The 14,565-nt window shown below is 32.6% G+C and overlaps 2 protein-coding genes across 2 annotated transcripts in view; both read left to right on the forward strand.

Annotated features, from left to right (window-relative positions):
• The window catches only part of LOC140445809 (uncharacterized), a 29,041-nt gene extending 21,303 nt beyond the window's left edge, over positions 1–7,738 (forward strand). The window contains exon 2 of the mRNA XM_072538178.1: positions 5,771–7,738. Within this exon, the coding sequence (XP_072394279.1) occupies positions 5,771–6,993 (1,223 nt within the window). The 3' untranslated portion in view covers positions 6,994–7,738. The remainder of the gene's footprint in view (positions 1–5,770) is intronic.
• A 3,687-nt stretch (positions 7,739–11,425) lies between these two features.
• Positions 11,426–13,623, forward strand: LOC140445835 (uncharacterized). The gene is made up of 2 exons (XM_072538214.1): positions 11,426–11,872; positions 12,254–13,623. The coding sequence occupies exons 1-2, from the start codon at positions 11,623–11,625 to the stop codon at positions 13,231–13,233; spliced, it is 1,230 nt and encodes a 409-aa protein (XP_072394315.1). The 5' UTR covers positions 11,426–11,622; the 3' UTR covers positions 13,234–13,623.
• The last annotated feature ends 942 nt before the right edge of the window (positions 13,624–14,565 follow it).

Below are 14,565 nucleotides of genomic sequence, written 5' to 3' on the forward strand. Positions count from 1 at the left end.
CTCTTCTCTGTACTGTTTCAATTACCTGTTGATATTATTTTGGCTCTGTGTCTTCCCATGGCCTTATCGGCATTACACCCTTTATGGTGTATTCCGGGGTCTCTTTTGTTACTGTACTCGGAATGGTATTTAGATACGTTTCTATTTCCGCTATTTTCCTGTCCCATCGTCGATGTTGACCATCCGTTGCAGTGCGAAGAAATTTCGTCACTTCTTGTAAAATCGCTCCGAAGGATTACTTTGGGGATGCCTGATGCTGACAAAATTTGTCTCTATTCCCCGTTCTCGAAGTTGTCCCTTGAACCGATCATTCCGTAAATACTTTGCATTGTCTAGTAGAATCTTTCTTGGTGTTCCTACTGTGGCTATAAAATTGTCGATTTTTCTTAATATTTCTGCCCCCTTTGTGGTGCGGCAACTGTAGAATTTTACTTATTTTGAAAACATATCCACCATCACCAGAATATGTTTGTTTCTTTGAGTGGTCATAATTAGATCGCTTAACATATCTATTGCTACAATGTCCAATTTGTTCCGGGATACAATAGTTTTTGCAATATTTTCATTTTTGAAATTCCTACTCTTATATTTTTGACATACTTCGCACTTCTGTGTAATTTCCTTTACAATGCGGTAATCTTGTCGGCTGATGTAATTTTCTCTAAAAACGAACCACACCTTTCTGCTACCGATATGTCCATTGTCCTCATGTAATTTCTTTATGATCCTTTCTACCAATGTCTGTGTCACTAAACATAGTTCCTTTCCGTCTATTCTCTTAAAAAATATGTCATTTTCTATCCCCGCTCTTCTTTTTTCTCTTTCCTCTAAGTCTTCCTGGTTTATCCTTATCTCATTTAACGAAAATACACCTTATTGTGTTAATGTATTTAGTCCCACATGTAAAGTAATTGCTTCCTTTTTTCCGGTGTCTTCGTCCCGTGTTAGAGCGTCGGCTGTGATGTTGTCTTTTCCTTTGATATACCGGAATTCAAAATCATATTCCTGTAATAATAGAATGCCTCTATGTATTATTCGATTATTCACCAATCGATTCTTCATGATATGTACCAAAGCTGCATGATCCGTCCCGATTGTGAATTTAGCACCCATTAGGTAAAACCTCAATTTGTTTACGTAAAATAGGACACTGGCAAACTCCAATATTTTCTCTCATGTGTTTTACTCACTCAAGATGTAAAACATATCGGTACTTCTTGGTCGTTTTGTATTTGTGACAAAACTCCTGCAAATTTTTGTATGGACGCATATGAGTTAGTTCGGAGTATAAACGGTAAATTATAAATGGGGTGATATATTTTCATTCCTTTTGCGAATTCTTGTTTTAATATTTTGAAAGCTTCCTTCTGTTCTTCTTTCCAATTCCATTTTATCCCTTTCTTCAGCAATTTTAGTAGAGGAATTTCCTTTTGGCTTAAATCGGGAATTAGCTTTTTAAAATAATTGATCGTGCCAAGAAAATCTCTCAATGTTTTCAAATTTGTTGGCCTTGGTATTCATTTATGAGCTTGACTCTGTCTTCGGCTAAGCTTACTGTTTTGGTGTCCAATTTAAAACCCAAATAAATTACTTCTTTTTGAAAAAATTGACATTTTTCAATGTTTAATTTTAATCCCGCGGTGTCCAATTCTTCCAGAATTATTTTTATGTGTTCTGACTCTGTATATCTTGTGAAAAAATTAATAAATCATCAATGTAATGAACTATGACATCTTCATGGCGATTTAAAATGGTATGTAGAGCTCGTACGAGAGCTGCACAAGCGCTCTGCAATCCAAATGGCACTACCTTAAACCGGTAGACAATACCATCAATTGAGAAAGCGGTATAGCTTCTATACTTTTCAGCTAAAGATATCAACCAAAAACTGTGCTTTAAATAAATTTTAGAAAATATGTGTGACCCCGTAATTCTTCCAAAAATGGCCTCGATGTTTAGAGGTTATTCATATTGTGATACAGTGTGCTGGTTAATATTCCTGGCATCTAAACATAATCTCAATTCTCCATTGCTTTTCTTTACTACCACAATTGGGTTAACATACGGTGAGTCACATCTTTCGATGATTTGATCTTCAAACATTTTATTAATTTCTTCTTTCGCCTCTTGTCGATACTTATATGGAATCGGGTACGTCTTCGATCGAAAATTTCCCAAGGTTTTAACCTCAAATGAATGTTCGTACTTTTTTAGCCACTCTGTTTTCCTCATTTATTAAAGTTTCATAGTCTCTTAACATCAAACGCAATTCATTTTCTTTTCCTTCTCCACATATCAATGTTCTGTCTTTTTCCTCAGATTCTTCACACATGTTTACCGTGCATTCTGCATCCTCGTTTTCATATACCTCCTATTCAAATACCACTGTTTCAATTATGTTCTTTTCGTTTTCATTTGTTAACTTTATTTCTTCTTCCTCTTTTGGACTCATCTCTTCTGTTGAGGAATCCCAAATTTCATTTTCTTTTGTTGTTATTATTCTTTATTCTTCTTCCCCTGAGCTCATCTCTTCTTTTAAGGAATCCCTGGTTTTAATTTCTATCTTTTTCTGACTTTTTCTCCTTTTTATTCTTTGTCCTTGCTTCGTTGCCAAATTAATTTCCACTGTTTGTTCTCTATTTGATTCGTCCGTATTTTGTTTCTCATGTTCCTTGTTCTGTTCTTCTTCTTTTTCTTCTGTTAGTTTCATCGTATTGTTTTTGAAATCTATCACTAGGTACATGTTTTTCTACCAATTCGTCAACTCCTCCAATCATGTCATGTGACATGTTAGGCATTATTACACATTGTAGTGCATATAAACTCTTGCCCAATCGTACCATTACTCGTATGCCTTCATTTATCGTTGCCAATGTTCGTTTATTTGCGCCCACTAAATTCACCCTCGCTATTTTGTAAATTAAATGTGTTAAATTAACTTCTATTAATTTTCTGTTGACCAGTGTTATTTCCGAGCCAGTGTCTATCACAATTTTAATTGGTTTCCCGTTGATAAAACCATCCATAAATTTTAAATTAACTCCATTTCTCTTTTCATTGTTTCCTGACAATTTAATAAACTCCTTGGGGTGACAAAAGATTCCTGATTGGTTTTTTGTTTTTAGTGAGCGCCTTCGTGAAAACACGCCTGTTGTTCTTCTGTGCTTTTTCGCCCGTCTCTTTGTCTCTCATCTTCATATTCCTCTATTTGAGTATTATTTATTTCTCTTCTGTTTTCTTTTGGCCTATCAGCCCCGTATCGGTTTCCGCGAGGTTCCTGTTCATTTCGTCGATTATTATATCTGCTTTCTTGATATGTGCGGTTGTTGTTTCTGTTCTGATTTTCTCGATACCTGTCCTCGTTCCATTGCCTAGTTCTGAGGCCATAGTTTTCTCTTCCGTTTTGTCTCCTTTCGTCTTCCCTCCTTGGCAAAAATTCTCGTTTTGATAATCCCTCCTAAATTTTTGTCATGTATCTCTGTATTCTTGAGTTTCTCGGTGTCTGTAGTTTTCTTGCGATCTTCTTGCCCTTCATGCATACGTGATTCTCTTATTTGTAGAAATTGGCATAAGCTATCGATGTCTTTGTAGTTTTGTAGATTGATGTGATCTTCAAGTGTTTCTTGAAAGTGTCTTGCAATCAGCTATACTAATTGTTCGGATGAATAATTGTATTGCAGATGTTTCGCGTTGTTGTAGACTTGTAGTGCGTACATTTTTTCTGAGATACCCATCATCTCATTGTACTTCCCATTTTGCAATTCCCTGTTTACTTGTAATTGTTGGATTTTTCCCCAGAAATAACTCAAAAATTTGCGTTCAAATTTGTGCCAACTATCAAACTCTTCCTCTTTGCTGTCAAACCATAGACTTGCCTCATCTTTGAGATGGTTTCTGATCGTTTCTTTTGCTGCTTCAAAATGTCCGATGTATTGTACTTTCTTTTTTAAATTATTTATGAAGGGCACTGGGTGCAATTCTCTTACATCCCCGTCAAACCGTATTTTCACTTCCTCTGTACTACGGATAATCGTTTCCCTTCTATCCCCGGAATTTTGTTGATTCTTGATTTCCTCCATTTTTCTTTCTATTTCTCGCATATCTTCTTGTAACGCGTTTTCAAATTTTGTTTCTAATTTACTTTCTAATTTCTTGATTTGGATTTTGATTTATTTAATCTCTATCTCTTGTTTCTCGCTTTTTTCTACAATCTCCTCGATTTTCTGTACCATTTCCTTCTTAATATTCTCTATATTTCTGTTGTTTTCTTCTAAGGCTTGTTTGTCTCTTTTTGGTTTTCTTTCATTATTTGTTTTGTTTTCTGTTGATTTCTATCCATTTTATCCATTTTCTTTGATGTTTCATTCATTGTTTGTTTTGTTTCCTGTTGATTTATATCCATTTTATCCATTTTTTGTGATTGTATTTGCAACAGTTGTAATAATTTCTCTATTCCTGATTCTTCCTGTTTTTCTGTTTCCATGATTGTTGCTTCTACAACGTCTTCTTGTTCTTCTTGTTTTTTGTTTTCTTTGCTTCTGCTTCTTGTGATCGACATATTTTTAGACTTTATTGCCGCCAAATATGAAATTCGACTAGTATGTTGCAAAGACGAAACTTTTCTCATCCAAATGTAATAAATTGTCAATAAAATATATCAAATGTAAATATCAATCAAATAAAAACAATTATGGGAAATTTGTAACTAAAGAGATCTAAAATTTGATGTCATCAAATGCAAATATCTTACTTTCAACCACGGGCCGATAAATTTTCAATTACAGGTTTTTTCTTTTTCTATCCTTTCAAATTTGCCACTAGAAATACTTTTCAATGCCTTTGTCTGAGGTTTTGGGTCTGGCCCAAACAGTGCTTTCTTAAATAGAGTAGGAACTTTGCATGGACTCTCCAAGTGTACATGTCATGTACTTGTTTCAAGAGTATTAATAAATCTCTTCTCAGTACAAGACAATATATCTGAGCCATGAGTACCAGAAATGTTTGATTGGAAATTTTTTACCGGTGTGCAGTGAGTTGGAAATATAGAAACTTTTGAAACGGAAAAATATCTTTCTGATATATGTAAAATGCATTTTACCAAGACTGATTGTTCTTCTTTGGTTAAAATTTAAGAAGGATGCATAGAACAAACTAATGGTGATTTTCCATCCCTCTTATGTCTCAAAGTACTACGAAGAACTCCATGATTTTTTGCTGCAGTAGCTGCTGAGATTCCCTTTTTCACATACTCTAGATCTTTCGCCAATTGCTCTTTCGAATAATTCCTTTTAGGTGCCATTTTTGGAACGAGCAAAATACTTGTAATACCAAATATTAATGTAACCTCTGATTGCCACTTGAGAACCAGTGATTGCCACCACTGGCAATAACTGGTAAAAGTAAAGTTTTTGTAATCAAAAAGTAGTGGCAACACCTAATTTTAAATAGTAAATTTACACATTGTAATGAATAACCCTAACCAATAATAGTGCAGTCGTCAGAGAGTTGACTCCTAAAAATCTTACGAACAAGATTTTGCAGATAATATTAATTTTGGAACCCCAAAAAAGATTCCCCTTAAAACCCGCCTCATAGGGGGTAAAAACATGAAAAAATCGATTTACCAAGAATCTGTACTGGTTTCTAAAACATATTTATATAAATTCACTACTTCTGCTGTCTTAAATTGTATTATGCCCTAACTTGATTATTGCATTCATTTTCACTTATAATCAAATAGGTATGCATATTATAGTTGGTTTGTTTTTAGGTTATCTTCAAGATGAACACAAAATAGAAATTTTGGAGACACTAATTGAAGATTCATCTAAAGAAAGAAATTATACAAGTCAACATTCCAAAAGAAAAACATTAAATAAAAATATGAAAGTTGCAACTGACGAAAAACCTTATGAGTGTGAAATTTGTTTTAAGCAATTAAGTCGAGCAGATAGTTTGAAAACACATTTGAGAGTGCACACTGGAGAAAAATCTTACGAGTGTGAAATTTGTTTTAAGCAATTTAGTCAAGCAGGTCATTTGAAAACACATTTGACAGTGCACACTGGAGAAAAATCTTACAAGTGTGAAATTTGTTTTAAGCAGTTTTCTCAGAAAAGTAACTTGATTAAACATTTGAGAGTGCACACTGGAGAAAAATCTTACGAGTGTGAAATTTGTTTTAAGCAATTTAGTCAAGCAGGTCATTTGAAAACACATTTGAGAGTGCACACTGGAGAAAAATCTTACAAGTGTGAAATTTGTTTTAAGCAATTTAGTCAAGCAGGTCATTTGAAAATACATTTGAGAGTGCACACTGGAGAAAAATCTTACAAGTGTAAAATTTGTTTTAAGCAGTTTACTACAACAGGTAATTTGAAAAAACATTTGAGAGTGCACACTGGAGAAAAATCTCACAAGTGTGAGATTTGTTTTAAGGCATTTAGTCGAGCAGATAGTTTGAAAACACATTTGAGAGTGCACAGTGGACAAGAATCTTACAAGTGTGAAATTTGTTTTAAGCCGTTTACTACAGCATGTAATTTGAAAACACATTTGAGAGTGCACACTGGAGAAAAATCTTACGAGTGTGAAATTTGTTTTAAGCAATTTAGTCAAGCAGGTCATTTGAAAACACATTTGAGAGTGCACACTGGAGAAAAATCGTACAAGTGTGAAATTTGTTTTAAGCAATTTAGTCAAGCAGGTCATTTGAAAATACATTTGAGAGTGCACACTGCAGAAAAATCTTACAAGTGTAAGATTTGTTTTAATCCATTTAGTCGAGCAGATATTTTGAAAACACATTTGAGAGTGCACAGTGGACAAGAATCTTACAAGTGTGAAATTTGTTTTAAGCCGTTTACTACAGCATGTAATTTGAAAACACATTTGAGAGTGCACACTAGAGAACAACTTTGCAAGTGTGAAATTTGTTTTAAGCAATTTAGGCGGCTAGATCATTTGAAAAAACATTTGAAAGTGCACAGTTAAGAAAAACAAATGTGACATTTGTTTTAAGCAGTTTTCTTTCTAAGTAGATAATATGAAACTTTAAATGAAATTGCTCACTGAAGAAATTTCTTTTAAATAATTTGACTCAGTCTATGATTTGAAACAACATACAAGGACTCAAACCTTAAATTCGTTTTGATAATTTCTTCATTCTTGCAGTTCCCAATTTACTTCATTGATACTTTTTGCATATTCGGCTATTACCAATATTCTACACCGTGACACCACTGAAAAAAATCAAGTTAATTGAATTTATGTATTTCAATATTGTTACTTCATACTTATTTCATTTTGACAAAAATTTTTTTTGAGACGGAAAGGGAGTAGGTACTCTAAACAGAAACATATTAGTAAATGAAACTAGGTTCAGAACAAAAAGTCAAATGTAGAATAAAACTGATCAGAAACCCATTTCTAAAAATGAGACAGTTTTTCATCACCCGAAATTTGATCTAATTAAGTCATCGCCAACTTACATTTGAAACGGTAGCTAAAGAAGACATTTGGAGGTTGGTGTAGTATTATATAAATCAAAATTTACTTTCTGAGTGTTTGTGAGAGATGGAGTTTAGAACTTTCAATCTTAGAAGTGGTATCAAGTAGGCAATAGCCCAAAAGCTATGTTGTAATATCTATGTAATATTATATAATGTCAAATAATGATAGATATATGTATAAACTATTGTAAATTGATTTAGTGGAAAATAAATAATAGGTTTTCGAATTTTAGTTATAAAATCCAAAAACCCTCCTGACAAACGAAGACCACCGATTTCTCAAATAACTTTAAGACAATTTAACCCAATTCACCTAGTCCGAAAATACTTCCTAAGGGAGCTAGAATACTTTTTTAAATAACTCCAGAACGCTTCTATTTTGAAAAAGCTAAAACTGGTACGATTATTTATCCTTCAGAGTTGAACCGATTCCATTAATTGTAAATTTCTAGTACTGGTTATAGGCGTTCGTTTTGGGTAGGTTAACGGTTATTTTAACGCATAACTTGTTTATATTTAACTTTTAAGCATTCGTGATACTAGATTCTTAATTTTTCAGGTATTCTAGTCTAAAAGGTATCCCTACTTTTAGTCAATGAGATACACCGTTTTCTAGAAACATCGAGTTCAAAATTTTTTCCCCATGAAAGTTAAATTAATATTTTTTGCATTAGTTGGCTTTGAATTGCCAACAGAAGTATAATTTATGTTTTCATTCACAAATTTTTGTCAGTTCGCGAAATTAATTATTTAGTTTTTTACTTTGTGGCATTCAAACACAACAATTTCAATGTAACAAAAATGGTTTTTACTAATGAGGAATAAGCTTATATGCATTTAGTTTATGGCGAAATTAGGTCTAACGCTCGAGCAACACAACGTAGATATGCTTAAAAAATTTCACAATTGTGAGCATATCACTCTCAACATTTACAGCTCTTCATCAACGATTAACAGAGAAACAGGTTCAGTGGTCCCAAAAAATAATGAAACATGTCGGCATAATGTAACAGCAGTCAGAAATTAGCATCTTACTTCATCTTTACAGTTCACCAAATAGAATCTTTTGCAGAGTCTTCGTAATATCAAAGTGTGTACCGTCATGCAACTGAAACTACTTTTAGGTACAATCAACTAAAGCTTAGAATCTGTACGAGAATGTTCTATACAGAAGATTATCTTTTAGCACTAGGCAATTCAATTGGCTTCAGTAACACTTGACTTCTGGACTACATGCACTAATGTCTTGCCAAGTGGGTCTCACTTCGATGCATCCAATATAATACTCTTTTTACATGAATCATCTGCTTGGGCATTTTCCAAACTCTTTGCCCTTCCAGGGGCAAAATCTTTCCTCTAATTTAAGACAGTAATTACAATGTGCACGGTCGTCTCGAAGCATCAGCATTTAAGTGAACTCTTCCAGCCCTGTGTTCGATCTTGTAATCATTGTAACCATCTTGCCCTCATTTTAAAGTGGCGTGCTTCGTACGAAGAAGGAACTTTCTGCCATACAAGTATTTATGGAAATGCTCGCAAGACTTCACTACGCCTAAAATTTTTTCTAGGGCTGATAAGTGTAGAATTATGCGGAAGCCTTTTTACATTGCTCTTTAAAAAAATCAACAATTCTGAATACAGTAATACCTCAACTAACGTTACCCCGACTTCCGCGAATACAGAGTTACCTACGCGATTTTCAAATTTTGTCAATTCGTCATTTGAGTGTCAGAGAATCATTCGATTATCGATGAGATAAAATTACCGCCCACACATTATTGCTCATTCAATGTACGACATGACTTTTCGCACGAAATCAGCACATTTTTATTTTGCATTAGGTATTTCTTATCTTATGCTAGGTAGCAGTATCAGATGATTCTTCAATCATCTGATACTGCTAATTAAAAGCCTGTACAATAACAATTATGCCAGAGTTAGAATAAATGGGGAACTAACCGATAGTTTCAGGGTCACAAAGGGCGTGAGACAAGGCTGCATACTAAGCCCAATTCTATTTAACATCTATGGTGAATGGATAATGCGGAAAGCTACTGAGGACTGGAACGGTGGCATCACCATTGGCGGGAAGAAGATTTGCAACTTGAGATATGCAGATGATACTACTATCCTCGCTAGTTCTGAAGCTGAATTGATTCACCTGCTACAACGGATAGAAGACAGCATGATACTACGACAAGAGTCTACTACTCTTTGTCGTAGTATCATGGAAGACAGATAAAATAAACAGAGATAAAACGAGAATCATGATAATTGACAGAGCTAACAACAATCAAAATCATCTGGTCATGATAAACAATATCGCTGTTGTAGATAAATTTGTGTACCTGGGCGCAAAAAGCGCTATGGCAAAATTAACAAAAATTTGGAAAAGCCATGAAATAACTACCGATACAAAAATGAGACTAGTAAGAAGTCTAGTTTTTCCAGTTTTTACTTATGCATCGGAATGCTGGACCCTTACTGAGAAAGACAAAAAGAACATAGATGTATTTGAGATGTACTGCTGGAGACGAATGCTGAGAATACCATGGGTGGCCCGAAGAACAAATGAATCCATACTGGACCAGCTAAACATAAAGAAAAGACTAAGAACACAAATATCAGAACAAATAATAAGCTATTTTGGACATGTCCTTCGAAGAAATGGTCTTGAAAAACTTACCATCCAGGGAAAAGTAGAAGGCAAAAGAAATAGAGGTAGATCTCCCACACGATACACGGACCATATTGTTGCTACCATTGGCGCTCCATTGTCAGAATGTGCTAGAATGGCAGAAGATAGAAAAACGTGGAGGAACATTGGGAAATTTAGCTAATAGCTTCATGATATCACGATACCTGCATCAGGTTAACGACTAAGAAGAAGAAGATTTCTTATCTTCAGTTTTAGTTAATTTAAATTAACTTTAATTTTTTAAGCTTTTAAATTCCTAAGTTTTTAAGGTATTCAGGTACCATTTCATTCTAAAATTGGTAAAAGAAAATAATCATAAAATTGAAATCTGCTGAACATCTGTTGCAATCTGGCAACTAATGTTTCGAAAGTTTTGACAGTATTGCCAAGTTTATTTGCTATTCTACCAAAGAGCAATTATAAATTTTTTTTCGGTTGAGTTTACCGAAAGTACAAGCTGAATATATCCGCAAATGTCAAACATGGAACACAAAATTTCGCTATAGCAGTGTTGGCATGTTTTTATAATGTAGACGCTGTATGCTTCAAATATAAAAAGATAAAGCTTTAGAAAAGTACATTTTGTTTATATTATGTTACGAATTCTGCAATTTTTGATTTATATAAAACAACAATGAGTAACTATTTTTTTCTTTAGAGATTAATTGCAGTTAATTATTAGACATTTTTTTAGCTATTACCCTTTGATAGATTAGGGGATAGATTTGGCAATCGTCAAATCAGCAGTTGCCAGATTGCAACAAACGTTTGCAATTAATCTCGAAAGAGACAAATATCTACTCGTTATTGCTTCATATAAATTAAAAATTGCAGAATTCATAAAAATAGTATAATCAAAATGTACCTTTTAAAAGCTTTATCTCTGTATATTTGAAACATACCACATAATATGCATTATAAAAACATGTCAACACTTCCAAACCGAAATCTTTTTGACATTTGCGGCTATATTCAGCTTGTACTTTCGGTAAACTCGACCTTTTTTTCTAATAACTAACTGCAACTAATATCAAAAGAAACAAATATTCATTCTTTCGTGTTTTATATAAATTTAAAAAATACCCGATTCCATAAAATAATATAATAAAAATGTAGTTTCAAAGCATATTCGAGACATAAAACATATACATAATAAGGACATGGCAATACCGCAAACGCAAATTTGACGGTTTATTTGTAGCTAACTTCACCGGCACTTTCTCTATGCTTTTGCCCTAGACCTAGAATAACAGAGACAACCCTTTGTGTTGGGTTGTTCTCTGCTTTTGCCTTATTTATAGTAAAGTGATTTTTTGTGTAAACATAAAAGTTGATAAAAGCAAAGAATATTGACGCATATGCGTATATTTTTTGATAAAACTAAAGTTGGTAAATTTAATCAAATTTAATAATATGGAAATAAAAAAAGAAGCTAGTGAGAAAACTTGTAAAATAGAAACAGATAATGATGGTCATCATACATCCTATAATGACTTAAATGCCTTCAAAATTGAAATTAAGGAAGAACCCAAGAGAGAAACTACATACCATACATACGATACTTTTGTTTATTTAGACTCGAATGTACTCTTAAATACTGAATTAGAGCAAGATGAATATAAATTTACGCTATTTAAAGAAAAGCAAACCACAAATGAAGCAAGTAAGTAAATAATATAAATTATTACAATCACATGATAAAAAATTAATTACAACATTGAGGATTTTCATTCTTTTCTCAGACCAAATTTTTTATTCGAAAATGAGTGTTAAGACAAAGAAAATGATAGCATAGTATCAATCAAAAGAGTAACTAATCAAGGGGCTGAGGAAGCTACCAATATTCTACTAGACTAGTTTTTAGCGACGAGAATCTTCGGAACTTGTTAACATTTTAAACTTGCACAGAATACGTCAGACAATTTAAAAAATTAAGACTTTTAACATGGGCCAAAGTGACTGATCAGTTTGAGATATAACTTTATTTATTATATTCCTTTATTTCTGCTATAATTTTTTCATTAAACAGTTGATTTTATTTTAGGTTGTGTTCATGAAGAGAATAGAATGAAAAATATGGGTTATGGGTTACTTTCATCTCATAAAGGAAAATATAAATGTCAACAGGCTAAAAGAAAAATATTAAATAAAAATATGAATGTTGGTGCTGGACAAAAATCATACAAATGTGAATGTTGTTTTAAGCAGTTTTCCAGAACAGATAGTTTGAAAAAACATTTGAGAACACAAGCTGGAGAAAAACCTTACCAGTGTGAAATTTGTTTTAAGCAATTTTCTCGAAATTATATTTTAACTGACCACATGAAAGTTCACACTGGAGAAAATCCTTACAAGTGTCAAATTTGTCTTAGGCAGTTCACTCATAAAGGTTCTTTGCATGCACATATGAAAGTTCACACTGGAGAAAAATTTTACAAATGCAAAATTTGTTTAAAGCACTTTACTAGTAAAAGTTATTTGAAAAGACATTTGAGAACACACACTGGAGAAAACCTTCACAAGTGTGAAATTTGTTTTAAACAGTTTAGTGGATTAATTAATTTAAAAACACATTTAAGAGTTCATACAGGAGAAAAACCTTACAAGTGTGAGCTTTGTTTTAAGCAGTTTACTCAAAAAGGTTCTTTGTGCCAACATATGAAATCTCACACTGGGGAAAAACCTTACAAGTGTGAAATTTGTTTCAATCAGTTCACTAAAAAAGGTTCTTTGTGTGAACATATGAAAATTCACACTGGAGAAAAACCTTACAAGTGTGAAATTTGTTTCAAACAGTTTACACGGAAAGGTGATTTGAACATACATTTGAATACACATACTGGAGAAAAACCATACAAGTGTGAAATTTGTTTTAATCAGTTTAGTGTAGCAAGTAGATTAAAAACACATTTGAGAGTACACACTGGAGAAAAACCTTACAAGTGTGAAATTTGTTTCAAGCAGTTTACTAGAAAATTTACTTTAAAAACACATTTGAATGCACATAATACAGTAAAACCTTAAAGTGTGAAATCAGTTTTAAATAGTTTAGTGAAGCAAGTAGTTTAAAAACACATTTGACATCACATACTGGAGAAATTTATGATGAGAAAAATTATGTGAAAGTATATCTTATAACTGTGAAATTTGTTTTAAGAGAGTATGTTTACGCCACGGTTAAAATGAGTGGCATTCAAATAAACTAACTTTAAAAACTTTATCCAAAGAAAAAACGCAAATGAAGAAGCATAAAACTGTTTCATATCTTTAGAAAATAGTAGAAAAAGTAGTCAAAAATGACAGACTTCTTCCAATTCCAGATGCAGTAGTTTATGTTATTCTTGAAAATACGCTTTATACAGAATACAGATTTTTTGTTTTAACGTATATCATTGACAATAAAAGTAAATAACACTTTTTTGTTTTAATGGCTATTGGCAATAAAAGTAAACAACTTTCTTTCAAACATGCCATTCAAACAATATTTATTAGCATCTTATATTGCTCCGAATGGCTTCGCTATAGGAAGTTAATGTTTTAGAAAACTACATATTCATATGTATGCACAGTATTATTGTTGTTGGATCTAACGAGATCCGCGTATAACGGGGTAATTAGTCTGCCATTTCAGTTCTCGTTATAGAGGGAGTCTACTGTATAAATTTTACAATGAAGTAAAAAGTTTTAGTGTAATTGGTTTATATCTAATGAAACGTTAAATAAAAAATCCAAATGAATTACAACTGTTGAAATTGTTAAGAATATTGGATATTGTTCATTACCATGTGTGAATTATAGACGCAGCCTCGACATAAATCCAATCTCAAAACACGTCTGGGATATGTTAAAAAGGTATATCTGGCGTAGAAGTTCTCTTCCCGAATTTTAGCTAAATTGTAGATGTTTGTGATAAGTAGGAAAATATACCACGACAAATTTCCACAATTTAGTAATGCATCGAAGGCTTCAACTGTGATTGTAGCTAAAACTAGTAATAATCTATATTATTTTAATTTTTTATTCCGGAACAAAGTAGGTACTTATTATGTTAATCTGGTGAATAAAATGTATTTTTTTTTATTGTTGGTCAATAATATATTTAGTTAAAAGTAGTAGCGTTTTGGTGCGGTAATTTTGTCAAAAAGTTTATAAATATTAAAAGTTAAACAATGTTTTATTCTTTAAACACCTTAACTAGTATAAATATTGTTCCTTAATCACCAAACATCAAACAAAATTTAGGGAACCAGTTGATTCTACAGAACGATTTTATTTTTAATACGTACATTCTTATAATCTGGGTGGAGTAGGTCGAACAATATACCATATTTTTTACAATTTCAATAAGTTTTCGAT

This window comes from Diabrotica undecimpunctata, chromosome 1 (assembly GCF_040954645.1).
Source record: "Diabrotica undecimpunctata isolate CICGRU chromosome 1, icDiaUnde3, whole genome shotgun sequence".
NCBI classification, from domain to species: Eukaryota; Metazoa; Arthropoda; class Insecta; order Coleoptera; family Chrysomelidae; genus Diabrotica; species Diabrotica undecimpunctata.